The 17777-nt window shown below is 43.4% G+C and overlaps 1 protein-coding gene across 1 annotated transcript; it reads right to left on the reverse strand.

Annotated features, from left to right (window-relative positions):
- Window positions 1–231: 231 nt before the first annotated feature.
- On the reverse strand, window positions 232–17663 carry cenpf (centromere protein F). Its single transcript, XM_029425989.1, is given in 40 exon segments — window positions 232–1234; window positions 1625–1740; window positions 2023–2243; window positions 2245–2737; window positions 3091–3220; window positions 3577–4713; window positions 4918–4959; window positions 5077–5174; window positions 5263–5452; window positions 5655–5798; window positions 6175–6393; window positions 6611–6816; window positions 6998–7106; window positions 7195–7436; window positions 7671–7755; window positions 7921–8080; window positions 8167–8305; window positions 8411–8576; window positions 8578–8623; window positions 9203–10014; window positions 10250–10423; window positions 10527–11114; window positions 11240–11518; window positions 11885–12014; window positions 12238–12446; window positions 12659–12865; window positions 12995–13274; window positions 13378–13507; window positions 13597–13732; window positions 13974–14096; window positions 14449–14577; window positions 14713–14838; window positions 14927–15129; window positions 15282–15552; window positions 15628–15719; window positions 15930–16051; window positions 16159–16229; window positions 16456–16581; window positions 16694–16868; window positions 17549–17663. Coding segments are annotated over 39 exon segments (8436 nt in total). The 5' UTR covers window positions 16856–16868; window positions 17549–17663; the 3' UTR covers window positions 232–1111.
- Window positions 17664–17777: the final 114 nt, after the last annotated feature.

The following is a 17777-nucleotide window of genomic DNA, read 5'->3' on the forward strand; positions in this document are numbered from 1 at the left end:
AATAAACTCTTTCATACACAATTGCATTAGATGAAGGTATGTTTTTTACTTTCACAACTCTCCTACTGAACATCCTGTCTCCATGCGGCTCATGTCCTCCACCTGGTGGTGGCAGAGTGTTATTACAGCTGGAAACTTTCTAACTGCTTCCTGCAATTTCATATCTTTTCAATGTGTCAAATAACAGCAGCAAAGACATGTGAATAAAATAAAGAGACCACACAAGTTATGAAGCAGTTACAGTTTAGTATAAAAAAAAGGGTCAATGAACTATTTACAATGATCAGAAACATTTATAAACTAAAGCTAAATTTAAAAAACTGAAACATATAAAATGCAGATCTGCTTTCAACATTTGCTGCAAAGAATAGTAAAAAGAAAAAGTTCAAACAAAACATTGTTTTCTTTACTTTAACTATAAAAATATCTAGAAAATATTAAAGTCAGAGGAGAAAATCTAAGAAATCTTAGCTGCCATTAGCGATTATTTAATATGTTACAGGACTAATAGAGGGATGACGCGTAGCTGTTATACTGTATATTATCTACTCTGTACAAAGTTCAAGATCTCTCTCACACACACGAAGAACACAATGACAGTACAAAAGAAAATAAAGTTAAACCAGTGAGTGTTAAAGACAATGTGACGCCATGAAGAACAGACCAGTCGGGCTGCTTTACATTCAGAAGCATCACATGACACGGATTCTTTCTAAAAACGCGTGTCTGACGTTTCAAAAGAGTTTCATGAAAATAAATCGTATAATGAAAAATGGTGCTATGAAGAAAATCAGCACTTCTTGGATTAGTGATTATTTTCCCCCCACATGACTTTAAGAGAGAACGAAGACAACGACGGGTAACGTGTCGTTGTGTCTTTTGCAGTTCCAGGAAGAAAGTGACACACACAGCTGCACACCCCCCAAAAAGAAAGAAAAGGTGCATTGTAAGTGTTCCACTTTAAAATGATCGTGACTTTACTTTAACGTTCAATGTGTCTTAAAAAAACAAAGTGGAGTGTTAATATTAATTATGTGCATGTGAATATTTCTACAATTAAATCACAAGTGCAAGACTGTGTGTGTGTGTGTGTGTGTGTGTGTACATTAATCTACTGGACTTGACAGTTGTCTTCTTGTTTCTCTTTCGGTTCTGGCGTCTGATGTAAACTCCGTGAGCGACGTGTTTGTTTCTCTTCGCCACTCGGGGAGAGACAGGGGATGGACCCCAAAGCCTGAGGAGGAAGAGCGAGAAAAGACAAGACGAGAAAGAGAGAAACAAGGGACATTTTAATTAAAACACAAGTAAAAGACATAAAACCTCTTGACCTCGTTGACCAGAAACCTCCACAATAAGTGTTATTACACTCAGTAATATTAATCTTCCACTGACGGTGGATTGTTACAGCTTGTAATTCGTCTCTAGTCTCTTTATGAATATTATGCCACACAAAAGTCCAACCTTTCCCCACATCATTAATATTTCATTTGACATTTTCCTAAATATAAGGGGCAGTGCCAGCTTCATACCGTCTAATGACGTTATTGAATAATGCAGAGACACGATGCGCTGTTTTGAAGAGTGTGTGTGTGTGTGTGTGTGAGAGATGGTTGCTGCTGCTCACCTTGCAGTCAGATGTGGAAACAGTCTGTCTGGCAGCCAGTCGAGGACTGCAGCGCTTCACTGTGGTTCTCCTCATGATGAACGGACTGGCCTCCCCCAGAGGAATATCAGAAAATCCTGTGAGAGTACAAATGTTGACTTTTTGCACTATAGAGAATGAAACTCGTGATGAGTTAAATTGTTGTGCCTTGTAACAAGTATTCCACCTGGTGCTTCATCATTATTGTGCACCTGCGTATATACAGCTAATATTACTATAAGCTCATTGAGATCAGCAGAAATCTAAAAGCCTAGTCCACATGTACACAGGAACTTAGCTTTGTCTGTGTGCTTTGGCTTATTTGAGCTCGTTTAAGGTGCTTTTTCCACCCTCGCTGTTAGAGAACTACATTAGATTACCTCTCTGCACCAGCTCAGGAAGCCCCTCAGGTCTGAACTCATCGTCTTCCTGTTCAGTTCTTGGTTTGGGTGTCGGCACTGCGTTGGCTTTGATCTTCTTTGTCAGGTTGAGCAGGACCTCCTGGGCGCTGTCTTTGTTACTGATGTCACGGTGACCCCGTTTCCCTGAAGATGACCCCTGAGGAGACCTCTGCGGTGTGGAAGGAGCCGTGTTCTCAGTCCAGTTTTTCTTCCTGATGTTTGGAGGTAGACTTCCTTTCCGAGCGCCGGCGGCGAGTACCGCCAGTGCTGCTAGAGTGGACGTTAGCTTCGTTAGCAGGTTGGCTAGCAGTGAACTGCTCCAGCCGGGTCGTCAGGGAATCATTGGTCTCTTCCAGTTTGTGGACTTTAACCATCAGGCTGCAGTATTTATCGATGCTCTCATCCGCCTCCTTGCTTTTCTCCTCCAGGATTTTGTTGAGTTCCTCCAACTCACTCTTCATCTCCTGCAGCTCTCCGTTTCCCTCTTCTAACTCCTTCTTCCTTCCATCAAGGGCAGCTTCAAGTTCTTCCACCTCCTTAGTTTTCTGTTGTGACTCCATTCTTTTTTCTTCTGCCTCCACAGTCTTCTGCTGCAGAGCAGTCTTCAGCTCTTCCACTTCCTTCTCACTCTTTTCTGCCTCCATCTTCAGCTGGTTCACTTCAGTCTGCACCTCCTCGCTGCTATTTCTGTCACCTATAACAAAGATGTAGCCCATGTTAACAGAAGGATTCAGCTGCCCCTTCAAGAGATTAAGTATTCATGTTTTTAAATGGTTTAAAATCAGAGTTTCTCCCAGGTGGAGCGCCTGATGTGTCAAAAACCAAAATATATTCAGTTTGTACAATCAGAGAAAAGCAGGAACTCTATATTTGAGGCTGAAAAGATCTCATCGTCTATACTTTTCATAATATTGGCCATTGACTGGATTTATTCAGATGTTGGATTTATCTAAAGTCTGTGTCCAGATTGAGGATTCAGTCGGTCCTGGGTACTTCCACATCAAGTTCTTTTTAAATAATGCAAAATCACTAAAAGTGTTTCCCCACCTGAGCGGTTCAACATCTCCTGCTTCTCCTGCTCTTGCTGTTTGCAGGTCTTCATCCAAAGACTCATCTTGCTCCGGGCAGAGTCCCTCTCTTTAGACAGACGAGCGGCCTGAGACGTCAGCTCTGACACCTGACATGGAAACAGAAAGTGCTACGATTTAGTCATGTGGAAATAAAACAAATATCATTCTCACGTATCTGTGTTGTATGTAGGGTCATTTCAAAATGCATGCAGAGTAGTTTGGACATTCGACCAGGCCACACAACTCCTGCTGAAAGGATGCCAGTGTAGTTTTAATTTACTTGTTTTACTGTGGAAACTGCTGCACTGACATGTTTAACAGTTACTGAAGAGACTGATGGTGTCCATTTCAATCCTGTTTCTTTGCCAGTAACAAGTAACATTTAAGTGCAGATGTGCATGTGTGGACGTTTTCGACCTTAATAGACCTACGTGTGTGTGTGTGTGTGTGTGTGTGTGTGTACCTGCTCGTTGAGCTGTGTGGCAGACACTTTGGAGGTTTCCAACTCCTTCTCCATAGAGGCAACTGCAGACTGAAGAGTGCGTTGTTCTTCTGTGCGTTTCTCTTGCTCTTCTTCTGCTCTTCGCTTGTCTTGTTCCAGTGAAGAAAGAGCTGAAGACAGGTTCTTTTTTTCAACCTCAATCAAAGAAAGGGAAGCCTGCAGTTCTTGTTGTTCAGCCTCTAACTTCTGTTTCTCCTCCTCTATTCTTTCCTTCTCTTCCTTTAATGAAGCAAGAGATTGCTGCATGTCACGTTTCTCCTTTTCTATCAAGGAGAGGCCGGACTGAAGCTTCTCTTTCTCGTCAGCTAACACGCCGCTCTCTTGCACCAGCCTCGCTCGCTCTTCTTCTACAGATGCAAGAGTGCAATGCAAATCATCCCTCTCTTGTTCCACTGAAAACAGGGTCGAGTTCAGTTTCTCTTTTTCCTCTACCAGCCGTACATTTTCTTCTTCAAGCTGTTCTTTTTCTGCCGTAAGAGAGGAGATGGATTTTACCGATGCGTGACTCTGCTCGGCCTCCTTCTCCAGCATTTCTCTCTCTTCCTCTTTAGCTTTTATAAGTGTTTTAAGCTCCTTCATTTCTTCTTCTAAAGCCTCAATACTGGTCCTGAGGTTGTTTCTCTCTTTCTCCCACTCCTCTCCCTGAGAGCGGAGCCCCTCTCCTTCGGTCTGCCACTCCTCCAGAGAACACTGCAGACAGATTCTTTCCTTCTCCATCTCTACCAGCAGACTCTGTATCCTCTCTTTCTCCCCTTCTCTTTCTGCACTCTTTTGCTCAAGGGAAGCCTCTCTCTGTCGTGAGGCTTCCAGTTGTGCCTGGAGGTCATCCACTTGTCTTGTTTGCCTCTCCGCTTCCTCCCTCATTCCAGTCTCCAGCTCTTCTACCCGGCATTTCTGTCTTTCCTCTTCGTCTCTTCTATCCACCGCTGCCTTCTCCAACCCTCTCTCCAGCTCCTCCTTAGCGGCCTTCAGTTCTTCTATCTCTCTGTTTTTCGTCTCCAGCTCCCTCTCCATGTGTTCCTTCTCAGATCTCAGGTTGTCCAGCGTGGCAGAGATCTCTGACAGTTTCTCGCTGAGCTCTCTCTTCTCCTCATCCACCTGAGGGTCAGGAAGTGGTGAAGGTTGATGACAGACAGCAGAAGAGAGTTTGTGGAAGGAGGAGGAGATCAAGACAGAAAGGAAAAGAGCAGCGAGAGAGGGAGGAAAAATATGATTAATATTTTTGCTCGTTTTACAACCGTCATATTTTACTATTAGAACATTCAGATACACAGAAACAGACGAAGATTAATTTGAGTGTACCTTTGTCCTCTCCTCCTCCAGCTCAGCTTTGGCTGTTTCGGCCTGTGTAAAATCATGAAACATTAGTTTAATACAAACTTACCGAATGTTGTCATTACAATGTAAAACAGACAAGGTGGTTATTTCTTTTTAAACATATGCATGTTAACAACAGAATACCTGAATCACAGCCTCCTCAAGACTTTGCTCTTCGTCCACCTTCTCTCGCTCCAGGGCATCAATGCGATCTTGCAGTGACTCAGACTTCCTCTGGGCGGCTAGAGAGACAAAGAGTCACAATAAGGCCGACACCACCTCACAACACTTCAAGAGGTTATGTCATTTCAAAAGGATGCCAAGAGTCACCTTTGAGCAGCTCTCCCATCTTCTTCTTCTTCCTCTCGTCCGACTCAATGCGGACCTGCAGCTTTTCAATACCAGTCCTCATCTGCTTCACCTCGTCTTGAGTGGAGTTCAGACGAGAGGCAATCTCTCCTTTTTCCAGTAGAGAAGACTCCAGAGACTGTGAGAGGCGGCACACTTCTCCCTCTAAAGCCTTGAGGAGGGAAACCAGGAGGATTACAAACTAAAGAGCATCTGAACCGTGTGATGCTTTATTGGTCCACGCACTCGAAAACTAAAATGTGTAAATGCTTCGTAAAACACCAAGCTTCTTAATCTTGTTTTTAAACTAATAAAATAAATAGAGATAGTTTTTTCTGAGGAAACCCAACCTCCCTAAGTTATGACCCCCTCACCTGTATCTTGCCGACCATGGACTCAGTGTTCTGATCGGCCGAGGTGTGGTCTTCATGAATCTTGTCCAGCTGCCCGATGAGATCCTCTCTCTCTCCACTCTGTTGGGATATTGCCCGCTCCAGCGTATGAACCTGCTCCAGCAGCTTCAGAGTGAGAAGAAGAGCACATGAGTGTTTCTTTATCAAACCTCATCAATAGATTTATGTAACATTGTTGCCGTTCACTTCAGCTATTAACTTTAGCTGCACAGGGACAGTATGTTCAGGATGCAGACAGGAATGTGCAGAACAGCTCAGAGAGTACAAATAAAGTTCAGTCGTTTCACCAATATAATCAAAGAGGCATATCTGCAACCATCTAAATGCAACCTAACAAGATAACAGACTTGTTCCCATTTCTTTGTGCGATCAATGTAAGTAAATTCTAAATAAGTGTCTCTTTTGACCTGCATCACATATTTTAAAGTGGCACAATGTACCGTGCACACGCCCCAGACTCCTGAACGTTACATGTACATACCTGCTGCCTGTCTGTCTTCAGTTTCTCCATGCTGCTTTGCAGGGCTTCATACTCCTTCCTGCCTGCTCTGATGTCATCCTCCAGGATAGAAATGATGTTTCTGGTGTCGCAGTTAGTCTTGTCCAGACTATGAACTTTCTCTCTCCATTGGCCCAAAGACTGGTTCAGGTCATCTCGCTCCTCGGAGCAGGACACAAGTTCAGTCCTCAGTTGGGTTGTCTGAGGAAACAGAAAGATTGAGCATAGTTACGCCACACTGATGGATCAGTAGGCCTAAAAACACACCATGTTCAATAATGCCTAAAGGAAAAACTGAAACGCTTGAGCCTACATGTTGCTTTAATTGATACTTTTCCAGATACAGGCACATTCATTTAGCCCTTACACTTCCAGTTGTTTGGTATTTTAGCTCACAAGCCTTTGATGGAGTGCTCACCTCTGTCCTGAGTGTTTCTATCTGCTGCTCCATGCCTGAACAAGTCCTCCTCTGTGTATCCATCTCATTCCCTAGTTTGCTCCTCTCCCCCTGCAAGGTGTCCAGCTCACACTCCATGCCCAGGATGTGCTGCTCCAGGTTGGCTTTCTCAGAGCGAACCCTCTTCAGCTCACTCTCCTGCTGAAGGAATTTCTCGTCCCATCCGCCTACAGAACCAAGGGAAGTATTAATACCAACACGCCATAAAACAGTGCAGACCTAAAAGCCTTTCACAGAACTTCACAACATTTAATAAACATTTAGCACTTTGTTTCAGACTGAGGTTTACGATCCGTTAATAATCTTGCACGGTGAAGTTAATCCATCACATGCAGCAAAAACATTTACCTTTGGCCATCTCCAGTCCTTCCCGCATCTCCATCACATCAGCCAACTGGAATTTAGCCGTTTGCAGCTGCTGAGTTAAAGTCTCCCTCTCGTCTGACAGCTGACGCAACTGAAATGGAGTAAAGCGTATTAGTATCAGTCAACATTACATTTATTATTTAAGTGGTATTAGGCATTCTGCAACCTCTTCCCCCTACCTCGTCAGCACTGACTTTCTTTTCCTCCAAAGCGACGTTGAGCTTACGCGCCGCGCCCTGTGCCTCCTCCTCCGTCGCTTGAAGTTTCTTCTCCAAGTTCTGAACTTGGATTTTAAGTTCAGAGGTCAACTCCGTTCTCAGAGCGAGGTCGGACTCCAGTAAGTCAAACTCTGAGCGAAGCGTCTGGAGTTCTTGTTTTGTGGAGCGGTTGAGGTCATCTTGTACCTGGGACGACTCTGCCGCTGACAGACAGATTGAATAAAAGTTATTTCTTTACATCATTGATCTGATGCCTCAGCAATAGCCTGTAGCTTTATACGTTTCAAGTTTCAATCATTTGGATCCCCGTGAAATGTAATTACCACGGTTATTAGAAGTAGCAAAAGTTAATGATTCGATATTTTCTGCAAAGATAATTCATAATCAGTCCAATCCACCATTTAATGACTCAGAGGATTCTAACTGTGTGGTCTCACCAGGGGAGCACGACGGTAGAGGAATCGCACATATTTCAGGTTTACTCTCAGGAACATCTTTGGGACTGCAGCTGTCTTCAGGAAGCTGCGAGAAAGAAGATGAAATTCAAAGTATGTTATAATCAAAACTGAACAAAATGCTCAAACTTCTTCAAAGCAAAACATTCTTTTATAGTATCAAGTTCTCTGATTATAATAATGGTAAATAAATAAAGTACCCACTAAAGCATCATTAGAAGGACAAATACACATTGAAAATGTTTCTACCTGATGGAGCATGCTGCTCCTCGTTACCCCTCGTTTCCTCAACACCAGCCACACACGCCTCCTCCTCCTCGTCCAGTTGTTCCGGGATCATCTCTTGCTCACTGATGTCCTCCTTGAACACCATCTCTGTGTCACTACCAGGGCTGAGGGAGATTAGACTTATTTATCAAGTAATCAAAACAAAAAGCATAATAATTGTGTATTTTTGCTGATATAATACTGATCGTACCCGAAGGCCTCGTCAGCGTGGTGGGAAGGTTCACTCAGTTCGGACACATCAGGGCTCGGCTGCTCCGTTACTCGAGGGGCCTCAGTGTTGGTGCTTATTTCAAGTGTTGGCTCTACATCAGTCTGTCCTGCTGCTTCTGCTGGAGAAACCACTGACAGATCATTAAATATAAATATAAAAGTACGTATTCAAGTCGCAGCAGTGTTTCATGGAAAGCTTTGATCTAGTTTGAGTTTACACTCACCCCCAATATCCGTGTCCTCGTTCTCCATGTGGCTGCTGTTCTCTCCTGGGCTCTGGGTTCCTTGCGATTGTGAGAGCTGCTGTATGAGGCCGTGTTGTTGGCCCACCTGCTCCAGCAGTGAGTCGTACTGCTGCTTGAACACAGCCAGCTCATTCTGTAAGATCGCCTAACTTCAGACGCAGTTCTGCCTGCTCCGCCTCAAACTGTTGGCTCCTGTGATACAAAGTGACCCCATTATAATTCCTGCAAATGTTAAAATAGTAGAGTTGCACAGAGACGTCATTATCCAGCAACCACACAATACACGAGAGAGAGAGAGACCGAGAGACAGAGAGAGACAGACAGAGAGAGAGAGAGAGACAGAGAGAGACAGACAGACAGACAGAGAGAGAGAGAGAGAGAGAGAGAGAGACAGAGACAGAGACAGAGAGAGAGAGAGACAGACAGACAGAGAGAGACAGACAGAGAGAGAGAGAGACAGAGAGAGACAGACAGACAGACAGAGAGAGAGAGAGAGAGAGAGAGAGAGACAGAGACAGAGACAGAGACAGACATTTATATATATATATATATATATATATATATATATATATATATTTATTTATTGATTTGAAGAAACATAACTGATGCAAACATGTTAATTATGTTGTGTTCCCCCCCCCCAAAATAATAACAAGCACCTTCAGGTAGAAGAAATGCGAGAGAAATCGCAAGTAAATAGTTAAACATTTAATAAAATACAAAAATAGACATACATATCGATAACTTATACAAACGTAAGATGTACCGTACCTCTCTCTGTTCTCCTCCTCGGTCCTCTTGTCCCTCATCCCGAGCTGCTCTTGTAGTGAAGCCACCTCTTCTTCACGCCTCTCTATGCAGTCTTCTAACAGCAACTTGTCCTCGGTTACTTGACTCACACTAGATTGTAGTTTGATGTTTTCTCCAGTCAGCTGATTATAGTTAACTTCCAGCTGAAGCTTTTCCTCAACTACTCGATTGAAGTCGGTGATCAAGTTGTTTTTCTCGGAGGTTAGCTCACTTAGTTTAGCCTCGACTTGGACTTTGTCCTCGTTCACCAGATTGAGGGTAGCATCTAGTTGGGCTTTCTGCTCGATGACCTCTCTCAGGGTCGATTCAGCTGCTTGTTTCTCTGCGGTCAGTTGATCGATCCTCTGCTGAATGTTGGTCTGCAGTCGTTTGTTCTCCTCAGACAGCTCTTTGAAACTGTCCTCCAGCTGTTTCCTCTCTGCATTTACTTGAATCATTTCAGTTTCTACTCGCTCTTTGTCAGCTGTTAACTGTTTCAACGTAGTCTCAAGGTTGTTTCTCTCTTGATGTAACTGGTTCAGATTGTTGTCGTTGTCCTCAATTGTCTGCCTGAGAGTTGTCTCTAACTTGACATTTTCCTCTGTGGTCTGACAGAGTTTAGACTCTAGAGTAGCAACACTCTCCTCCAGCTGTTTTTGATTGGCAGAGTCCTCTTCCAGACGAGTTATTTCATAGCTCCGCTCCATCAGCTCCTCCCTAGCTGTGACATACTGCGTCTCCAGCACAGAGTTCTGAGATTGGACCTCCTCTAAACGGGTTTCCAAGACAGAGACCTGCAAAAGGTTAAAGGTTAGAGATCAAATCTCTCCAGAGCAACATGAGCTGGTAAATATGATGTCAATTAGCGCCCTGAAGTTTAGACAATTAGATGAATCAAGCAATTATGAGACATTTGAAAAGTGAAAAGAGTTCAAATATTGAGCTCCACAGAATGATGATCCACGGTAAGTCTCGCATCTGTAGCTCAACATGATTGAGATAGACTTGTGTGGAAGATGGTCGCTCTACCTGGGCTTTGCCGTCCTCCAGCTGGGCCTCCATGTCAGACATCTGGGTTTGGTTGTGAGCGAGCTGAGCCTCCAGAGACGCTATGCTTCCCTTCAGCTCCTCCAGCTGACCGTCAAAAGAGTTCATGACCGTCTCGTTGTCCTCCAGGTCCATTTGCAGCATCTCCAGCTGAACCTAAATGTGAAGAATGACATTTTCACTCACTTTGAGGATTTCTGATCTACTATTTGTTACAATACACTGAGCCTGACAAAATAAGAACACATCAGTAACCAACCTTGATTTTGTTCATGGAAAGTATCTTCTCCTTCAGGAGATCGGATGTTTTTGCGCGCTCTGCCTCAGTTTTATTCAGCTTCTCCTTCAGACTCTTTATGGAGTCGTCTCTCTCTTCTAACCCACGTGACGCGGCCGTCAGAGTCGTCTTCATGCTCTTGAACTCATCCCGTCGAGAACTTGATTCCTTCTTAGCAGCAGAAATTGATTTCCTAGCTGTTTCAAGCTTCTCTTTGAGGATCTTCTCTTTGTTGAGGAAATTTTCTACCTCCACAGCCCGACTCTCTTTCTCTTTGCTCGTCTTCTCTGCGAGCTCTTTCATCTCGTTCTCCAAAGTCAAGATCAGATTGATTTTCTCCTTCAGGGTGTTCTCCAAGTTGGACTTTATTTCAATAGTGGAGGAGTGACTCGTCTCAAGAGCTTCTAGATGCTTCTTAAGGTCAGCATGGGACTGGGTGACCACGTCCAATTCATTCTTCAAGACTGGCAGCTTCTCTGCTGCATCTTTGCTGGCAGTAACTTCCTCTTCTAAGGAAGATATCTGCTCCAGAAGGTTGTTGATCTTCTCAGTATGAGCCTGCTGGAGGTTCTTCATAAGAAACAGATTTATTATAATTAGTATTCAGAATTATTTGTAGTACAGGCCATATAAGAAAATATGTAGAACAAACTAAAACATAATACAATAACATATTTTAAAGTGCAATATTTTACCCCAGCGTCCTTCTTCGTCTCTTGAACTGCATTTTCCAGCTCAGCCATTTGTTTCTCCAGAGACAAAATCTGAGCTTCAGCCTCTTTAAGCTGCTTCTCCTTCTCTCCTACATGTCCCTGCAGATCATCCAGCTGCTCCTCTCGCTGTTTGAGCTCTTCTGAGTTCTTCTCATGCATCTTTTTGTGTTCCTCTTCATTGTCAGACAGTGTTTTAAGTTGTTTCTGCAGCTCAGCTCCCAGTTGTTCCTGGACCTTCAGGAACTGATCTGTGGAACTGACCTGAAACAAGAAGATATGGCTTGTATTAAAGACAAAAGTAAGAAATATTACCCAACATAATGTAAAAGCACAGGACAGAACATTATAAAGTCAGCAGAATGTATTTAATCTGCCACAGAAACACTAGTACGTCTCAGTATACTCAGTCGTAATAATATGAAATGGATGAGCAAAGATACGTTGATCGTAATATACCTATTGATCAGAAGATTAGGTTGTAGCATACACTATTAAAATATCAGTAAAAACAGTCGAAAAAATGCCCAAACTCTAAAAGAAATGACAATGTGTAAACAAAAGAGTAAAAAACTAAAAGAAATTGGTAATGTGTTAAAGGAGTTTCTGTTGCAGACCAGTAAAACAGACCTTGTTTTTGGTTAGCAGCAGCTCTTGCTGGGTTTCCTCCAACTGCAGCTTGAGCTGCTCGACCTCTTCGACCTTTGCTGAAACACTGTCCTCACACTGCTTCAGCAGGGCTGCCTTCTCCTCGACCAACCTGGGGGAGACACCAAAGACAGAGAATATCCAGTTAAAAAGCAAGTTGTTTACCCCAGCAAAACAATGAAGACACAGTATTCACATCATACTTATATCATAAGATACGAAGGCATCCCCAAGTATTTTATTACACTGAATCAATCATCTTCTTAAACAATACAATCCTCAATGATAAAGAGTTCATTCAAAATGATTAACTGAACAACAAATTCAACTCCCACCTGGCAGCTTGCTCCTCCTGCTGTGCAGTGGCGTGAGCGAGACTCTCCTTCAGCTGGCCGATCTCCGCCTGGCCCAAGTCGACCAGCTGGTCTTTGGAGCGAGCCAGGTCGCAGGCTGCCTGGTGCTCGTCCTGCAGCTCTGTGTTGGTCTTCTCAGCCTGCTCTGCTCGAGTCATCTCCTTTTGCAACCGCAACTCCAGACCTTTGACCTGTTCCGATAAAAGAGTAAGTCACAGGCCAAACTAGGAATACGTTTAAATCAATGGCTATTGATTACATTGCTTCAGGTCCAGCCAGATTTTAAAATGTTATTAAGCATCATGTGCAAACACAGTCAACATTTTGAAATATACAATTCACTGAAAAATTCTCCAAGAACCCCCCCCCCCCCTCCTCAAACTACAACGATAAAATTAATCACCTGTGCTTCAAGCTGAGCCACTTGCACAGCGACATTCTCCAGGTCTTTGGTGTGCTTCTGTCCGGCCTCTGAGGATTTAGACTGGAGCTCGTTGTATTGATGCTCCCTCTCCTCCAACTCTGTGCTCTTGTTGAGCAGTTCTCCCTTCAAGGAATCGATGTGAGCCGACAGACTGGCCTTGTCGGCCTCTATGCTCGTGAGCTGCTTCTACAATAGCAAGTAGAAATGAATCAGCGCACAGAATCTCCAAAGCAAGGGGTCATGAATGTTAAACTGTGGGCTATACACTTCCTAATCCATCCTTTAAGTGAATATAATAAAACTATATCACCTTACCTTAACGTCATCATTAGCCTCATTCAGCAAGATGATTCTGTTTTCCAAGTCGCCAATTTTGTCCGTGAGGTTTTTTTGCACAGCCTCAGTTTCATTAATCAAAGTCTCCTTCTCCGTCTTCCACTCCAGCAGAACTTGATGTTCTTGTTTCAGTTCCTTACTCTCATTCTGACTCGCAGTGAGATTGGATTTCAGCTCTTGGCTCTCCTTCTCTATTACTGTCAACCTGTTGGACAACCTCTCCGTCTCTTGTTTCTGCTTCTGCAGTTCACTCTGAGATCTACAGAGATAAATACATTTACACGTTAATTATCATAAAGCTTTCTACTCGTTCACAACGTGGGACTGAACTTTCTTCTTTTCTACAGTAAAACTAGGCTTACTTGTCATTTTTGGTCTCTGCATCAGAAAGTGTCTTTATCGAGTTTTCCAGCTCTCGGGCCGAAGCCCGAGTCTGCTTCTCCAGGTTAGTCTGAAGTCTCTTTAGCTCCTCCGTCTGCCCTTCTGATTTGGCTAAAGAGGAAAAAGACAAACAAGTTAAGATAACGTAAGATGATTCTCTAAAATAACTGCTGCCGCTGCCTTTCCTGCAGCTAGTTTACCTTTGAGATCATCCAGTACTCCCTGGGTGCGTTTGAAGCTCTGGTCTGCGCTCTTCTTCTCTTCCTCCAGCTGATTTAGACGCCTGCTGCTCTGGTCCAACTGGACAGTCACACTGTTCTTCTCTTTCTGCAGCTCCTGGAGGGAATAAAACAAGAGAACTTGAGTGGGGAAGACAGGGAGGAAAAGTGTAGCTGGAAATTAAGAAAGAAGGGTTGAAAAGGGAAGACCTGTTCGTAGTGTTCAGATACATACAGACGGAAACCTTTACATGTAGGCAAATAATTAGGTTAAAATATGATACGTTTTTAGTTAATCTTGCTTGTTAGTTGTCGGTTCATAATAACATTAAGCGGATATTTTGCTAAAAGCAACCCACCTCCATTTTCTTGCGGAAGTCCTGCTCTTTGGTCTGTGTCACCTGGAGGCTCTGCTCTGACCTCAGCAGCTTCTGTTTGTGCTCCTCCACCTCCTTATCCATCTGACTCTTCTGGAAGGACATCTGGGAAAGAGCAAGAGGAGCGAGGAGTTAAGGTGAGAAGGGAGAAGTACACACAAGGCCAGAGACTCTGACAAGCGTGACACAAATGTCACATACAAAATCCCTTAACTGTTAGACAGAAGCAGATGCAAACAGCTGGAGTTAGTACTGATTTTAAACATCAGTCAGCCTTGGATGCATTGCCTGCAGTTGGAATACAAACAGAAGCAGTGGATACTGCATCAGTCAGAGTCTTGAAGGTGAAGTACAGGAGCAACAGAAAACATGGCAAATGTATCACACTGTCTACCACGTCTCGAGCTGTATTCCACTCCGGCTGAACCGAGCCCATTAGCAGATGTTATAAAGTTACCTTCTCCATGTCAGCCTGCAGTGCGTTGTGGTCTTTTTTGGACTGTTGGATCTCTTGTGTTAGCTTGGTTCTGGTCTGGTTCAGCTGTTGGTCCAAAGCCTGGTGAGACGTCTGCAGCTGGGCTAGCTCCTACACCAAATATAACAGACAAAAGTTGTTTTAATTAAAATTTGAAAAAAAGAACAAAAACTTTATAATATTCAGTTAAAAAAAAAATCAAACATGAAAAAGGTCTAATGATGTTGTGACTCCAAGTCGTTGCACCTTTTGACTGTCTCTCTCTTGGTCCTTGAGTTTCTGCTCGAGGGCTCGTTTGCAGCTCTCAGCGTTGTGCCTCTGACAGCTCATCTCCTCCGAGACTTGTTTCAGCTTCAGCTCAACCGATGAACACTGAGAACAATAAGCAGAATCGGGCTTCAGTCGGTTTCCTGTTTTAGTCCTCCATATTAGTCTCCATGTACAAATCATAGAATCCTACCTTGGCCACAACCTGCTGGTGTCTGTCTGTGGCCTGACTCAGCTCCTGGCTGGTCTTGGCCAGGTCTCTGTCTCGTTCAGTGAGCTCTTTGCGGACCTTGTTCAGTTGCGTTTGGAGATCCTGCAGCTTGGAGGCCTGGCTACGAATTTCTTTTTCCTGAGTGGACAGATTCCTCTCCAGCTCTGACACACGGCCACGCAGGTCTGATGAAGAATACAAATGTTAATCTTGCTGCTGAACATGATCAGGATGGAGATGTGCAAAAATAAAAGGCGACCTAATATTTCACAGAAAAGACACCAAACACTATACAAGATATAAATTCCAAAACAAAAGAATAAAACAAACAGTGCACCTTGGTTGACGGTCTTCAGCTGCTCCATCTGTTGGGAGGATCCACCGGGACTCTGCACTGCTTTGGAAGAGCTCATCCACTGGCTGCTTTTAATGGGCGTGTCCTCGAGGGCCTCCCACAGGGATGTTCCTCGCCTTTTCAGAGGCGTTTCCATTGCATCCTGAGACAGGCGGCTGTGGGCCTGATCCTGTTGCCATGGGAATATGGAAGATCCAGCTTGGCGGGCAGCAATGTCCTTGTGGCTTACACTGAGTGAGGACTGGTTCAACATCTAGGAGGAGATGAGATAAGTTAACATCACCGACTACAAAGAGACAAACCCACATAATAAATATAAGGAACTCACTTTGACCTGCAGGACTTTGAGTTCAGTCTCCAGCCTTTTTCTTTCTACCACCTCCTGGCTGTATTTCTCCTGGAGCTCATCTAGTTTGTTATCTATTGAACAAAAATACAAACATAATGTTAGGGCAAAACTGGCCAACTCGTCCAGAGTCACTCTGTGATGAATGAGAAGGAGCAATATCACTAACATTGTTGGTAGTACCAGACAGAAAGGTGAACTGTGCACGAAGGAAAAACTAATAACATGCATTTATGAACTACTAGCAGGAACTTGTGACACATGACACAAATAAACTGAAGTACCCTGCTGTCTGTAGGCTTGTACAGGAGCCGGGGTAGAGAAACTCTTCTGTGGAGTAGTGTAGGACTGAAGCTCAGAGGAGGAAGAGCCAGCAGGCTGCGAACGATCCAGTTCACTTTTGTACCTGAGAAGATGTAAAGAAAGAAGTTAGGATTTCAGTGCTTTGTGTCAGAGCTACATTTGAAATCCCCTCTCTACTTACGTAAAAATGCAAATCAACACTGAACTTACTTCTTGAGCTCCTGTTCCAGTCGATCAATGGTCTTCCTGCAGGTGTTCAGCTGACCGTCCAGGTAGCTCACCTAAGTTTAGGAACAGGATTTAGTAAAGGGAGATTTTCTTTCTATACATTCGATTTTAATAATGCATTGTTTGTTGGCTTTAAGTACATCTGAAAAATATCAATGTTGGCTGTTAATTATCGGTGATCTGATAACTCCACTAGTAGTGAATAATTGTTCTAACTTCCAAACTAAATAGCAATAAACTGCAGCTGGTATATTTTTTATCTCACATCAGTTGACTGACCTGCTGCTCTTTGACTCCGAGGTCATGGACAACCTTTTGACGGGCTTTCTCCAGAGAGTCACACGACTCTACTAAAGATTGGTTCTCTCTTTTCAAAGCAGAGGTCTCGGTGCGGTCACTGTCCGCCTGGAGAAAGAGGAACATGGACAATTAATAAACAATCTTTCTTCTTGTGTATTTTCTCTGACAATGAAATGGTAATTTCTCCCATTTCAATCCATTAATCTTGAACACTGACCTTTTGTTTCTGTTTTTGCAGGGCAGCCTCTATGGAGTCCAGCTGAAACTGTTTCTGGTTCCTGTCCTTCTTCAGTTTGTCCAGCTGGGCCTCCATCTCCTGGATCTTCTGCAGGGCTTTCCCTGGAAGTCCATCCTTCCACTCCTCCACCGCCCAGCTCATGGTTTCAACCTGACTTTACAGACATCGACTTGTTTAAAGGGGGGAAAGCAATACTAATCTGCAAACTGACTGACCAGCTACTTAATGACACCAATATGATTAATAAGTAACGTTGGGGTAACTGCTAAGATCTGTATGCATTACCATATAATGACAACAAATGTTTCAGCACACAGCAATGGACAGAAATCCTTTATTAGTCCCACAACAGGGAAATGTACCTTGTTAGCTAACATTACTTACCGTTAGTTTAATAAACGGGTTATACGTGAGCGTTATATTTGACCAACGTGGGGGCAATGTGGGGTTAACAAATATCAGTTAGCTAGCGTTAGCTACGTTAACGTTGCAGTTAACCGTGTTTAACGTAACAGCAATGGTACCACATTCATTACAAAGTTATTTAGTGAAACTAGATAAACACACGTCTGAGATATTATCTGACTTTAGTGTTAATTTATATCGTAGGATCGTAAACATTAACATTAGCAGCAACTGTTTCTGTTGACGTTAGCTGGGTTAGACAGGGTTTCAGCAAGTTTATTTTTGATTGTAAGCAAAAAAAAAATATATATATTTAAACGACTTGAGGTTACAAACCGTGTTGTGAAATGAAATGACACATGTGTTAACATTAACTTAAGGCTCAAATGAATGGCTACACAAGTTAAAATTGAACATAGCTGCACTTACTTTGGGCGCGATGCTGCTTTATCTCACACACACTGTTTGGGTCGCTCTCGTTGGAAAATTCAAATTGTGCCGAGCAAACTGCAATTCACTCAGCTCGATGCCCATTGGCTACTTCATGTGACGTCAGTCAAACAAAGAAAACGATTGGTTTACTTCCGTTTGTCTCAACAGTGCCACCATGTGGTGGGACTTTGTAAATACTCACTACAAACCAAACAGATGATGAGGT

This window comes from Cottoperca gobio, chromosome 3 (assembly GCF_900634415.1).
Source record: "Cottoperca gobio chromosome 3, fCotGob3.1, whole genome shotgun sequence".
NCBI classification, from domain to species: Eukaryota; Metazoa; Chordata; class Actinopteri; order Perciformes; family Bovichtidae; genus Cottoperca; species Cottoperca gobio.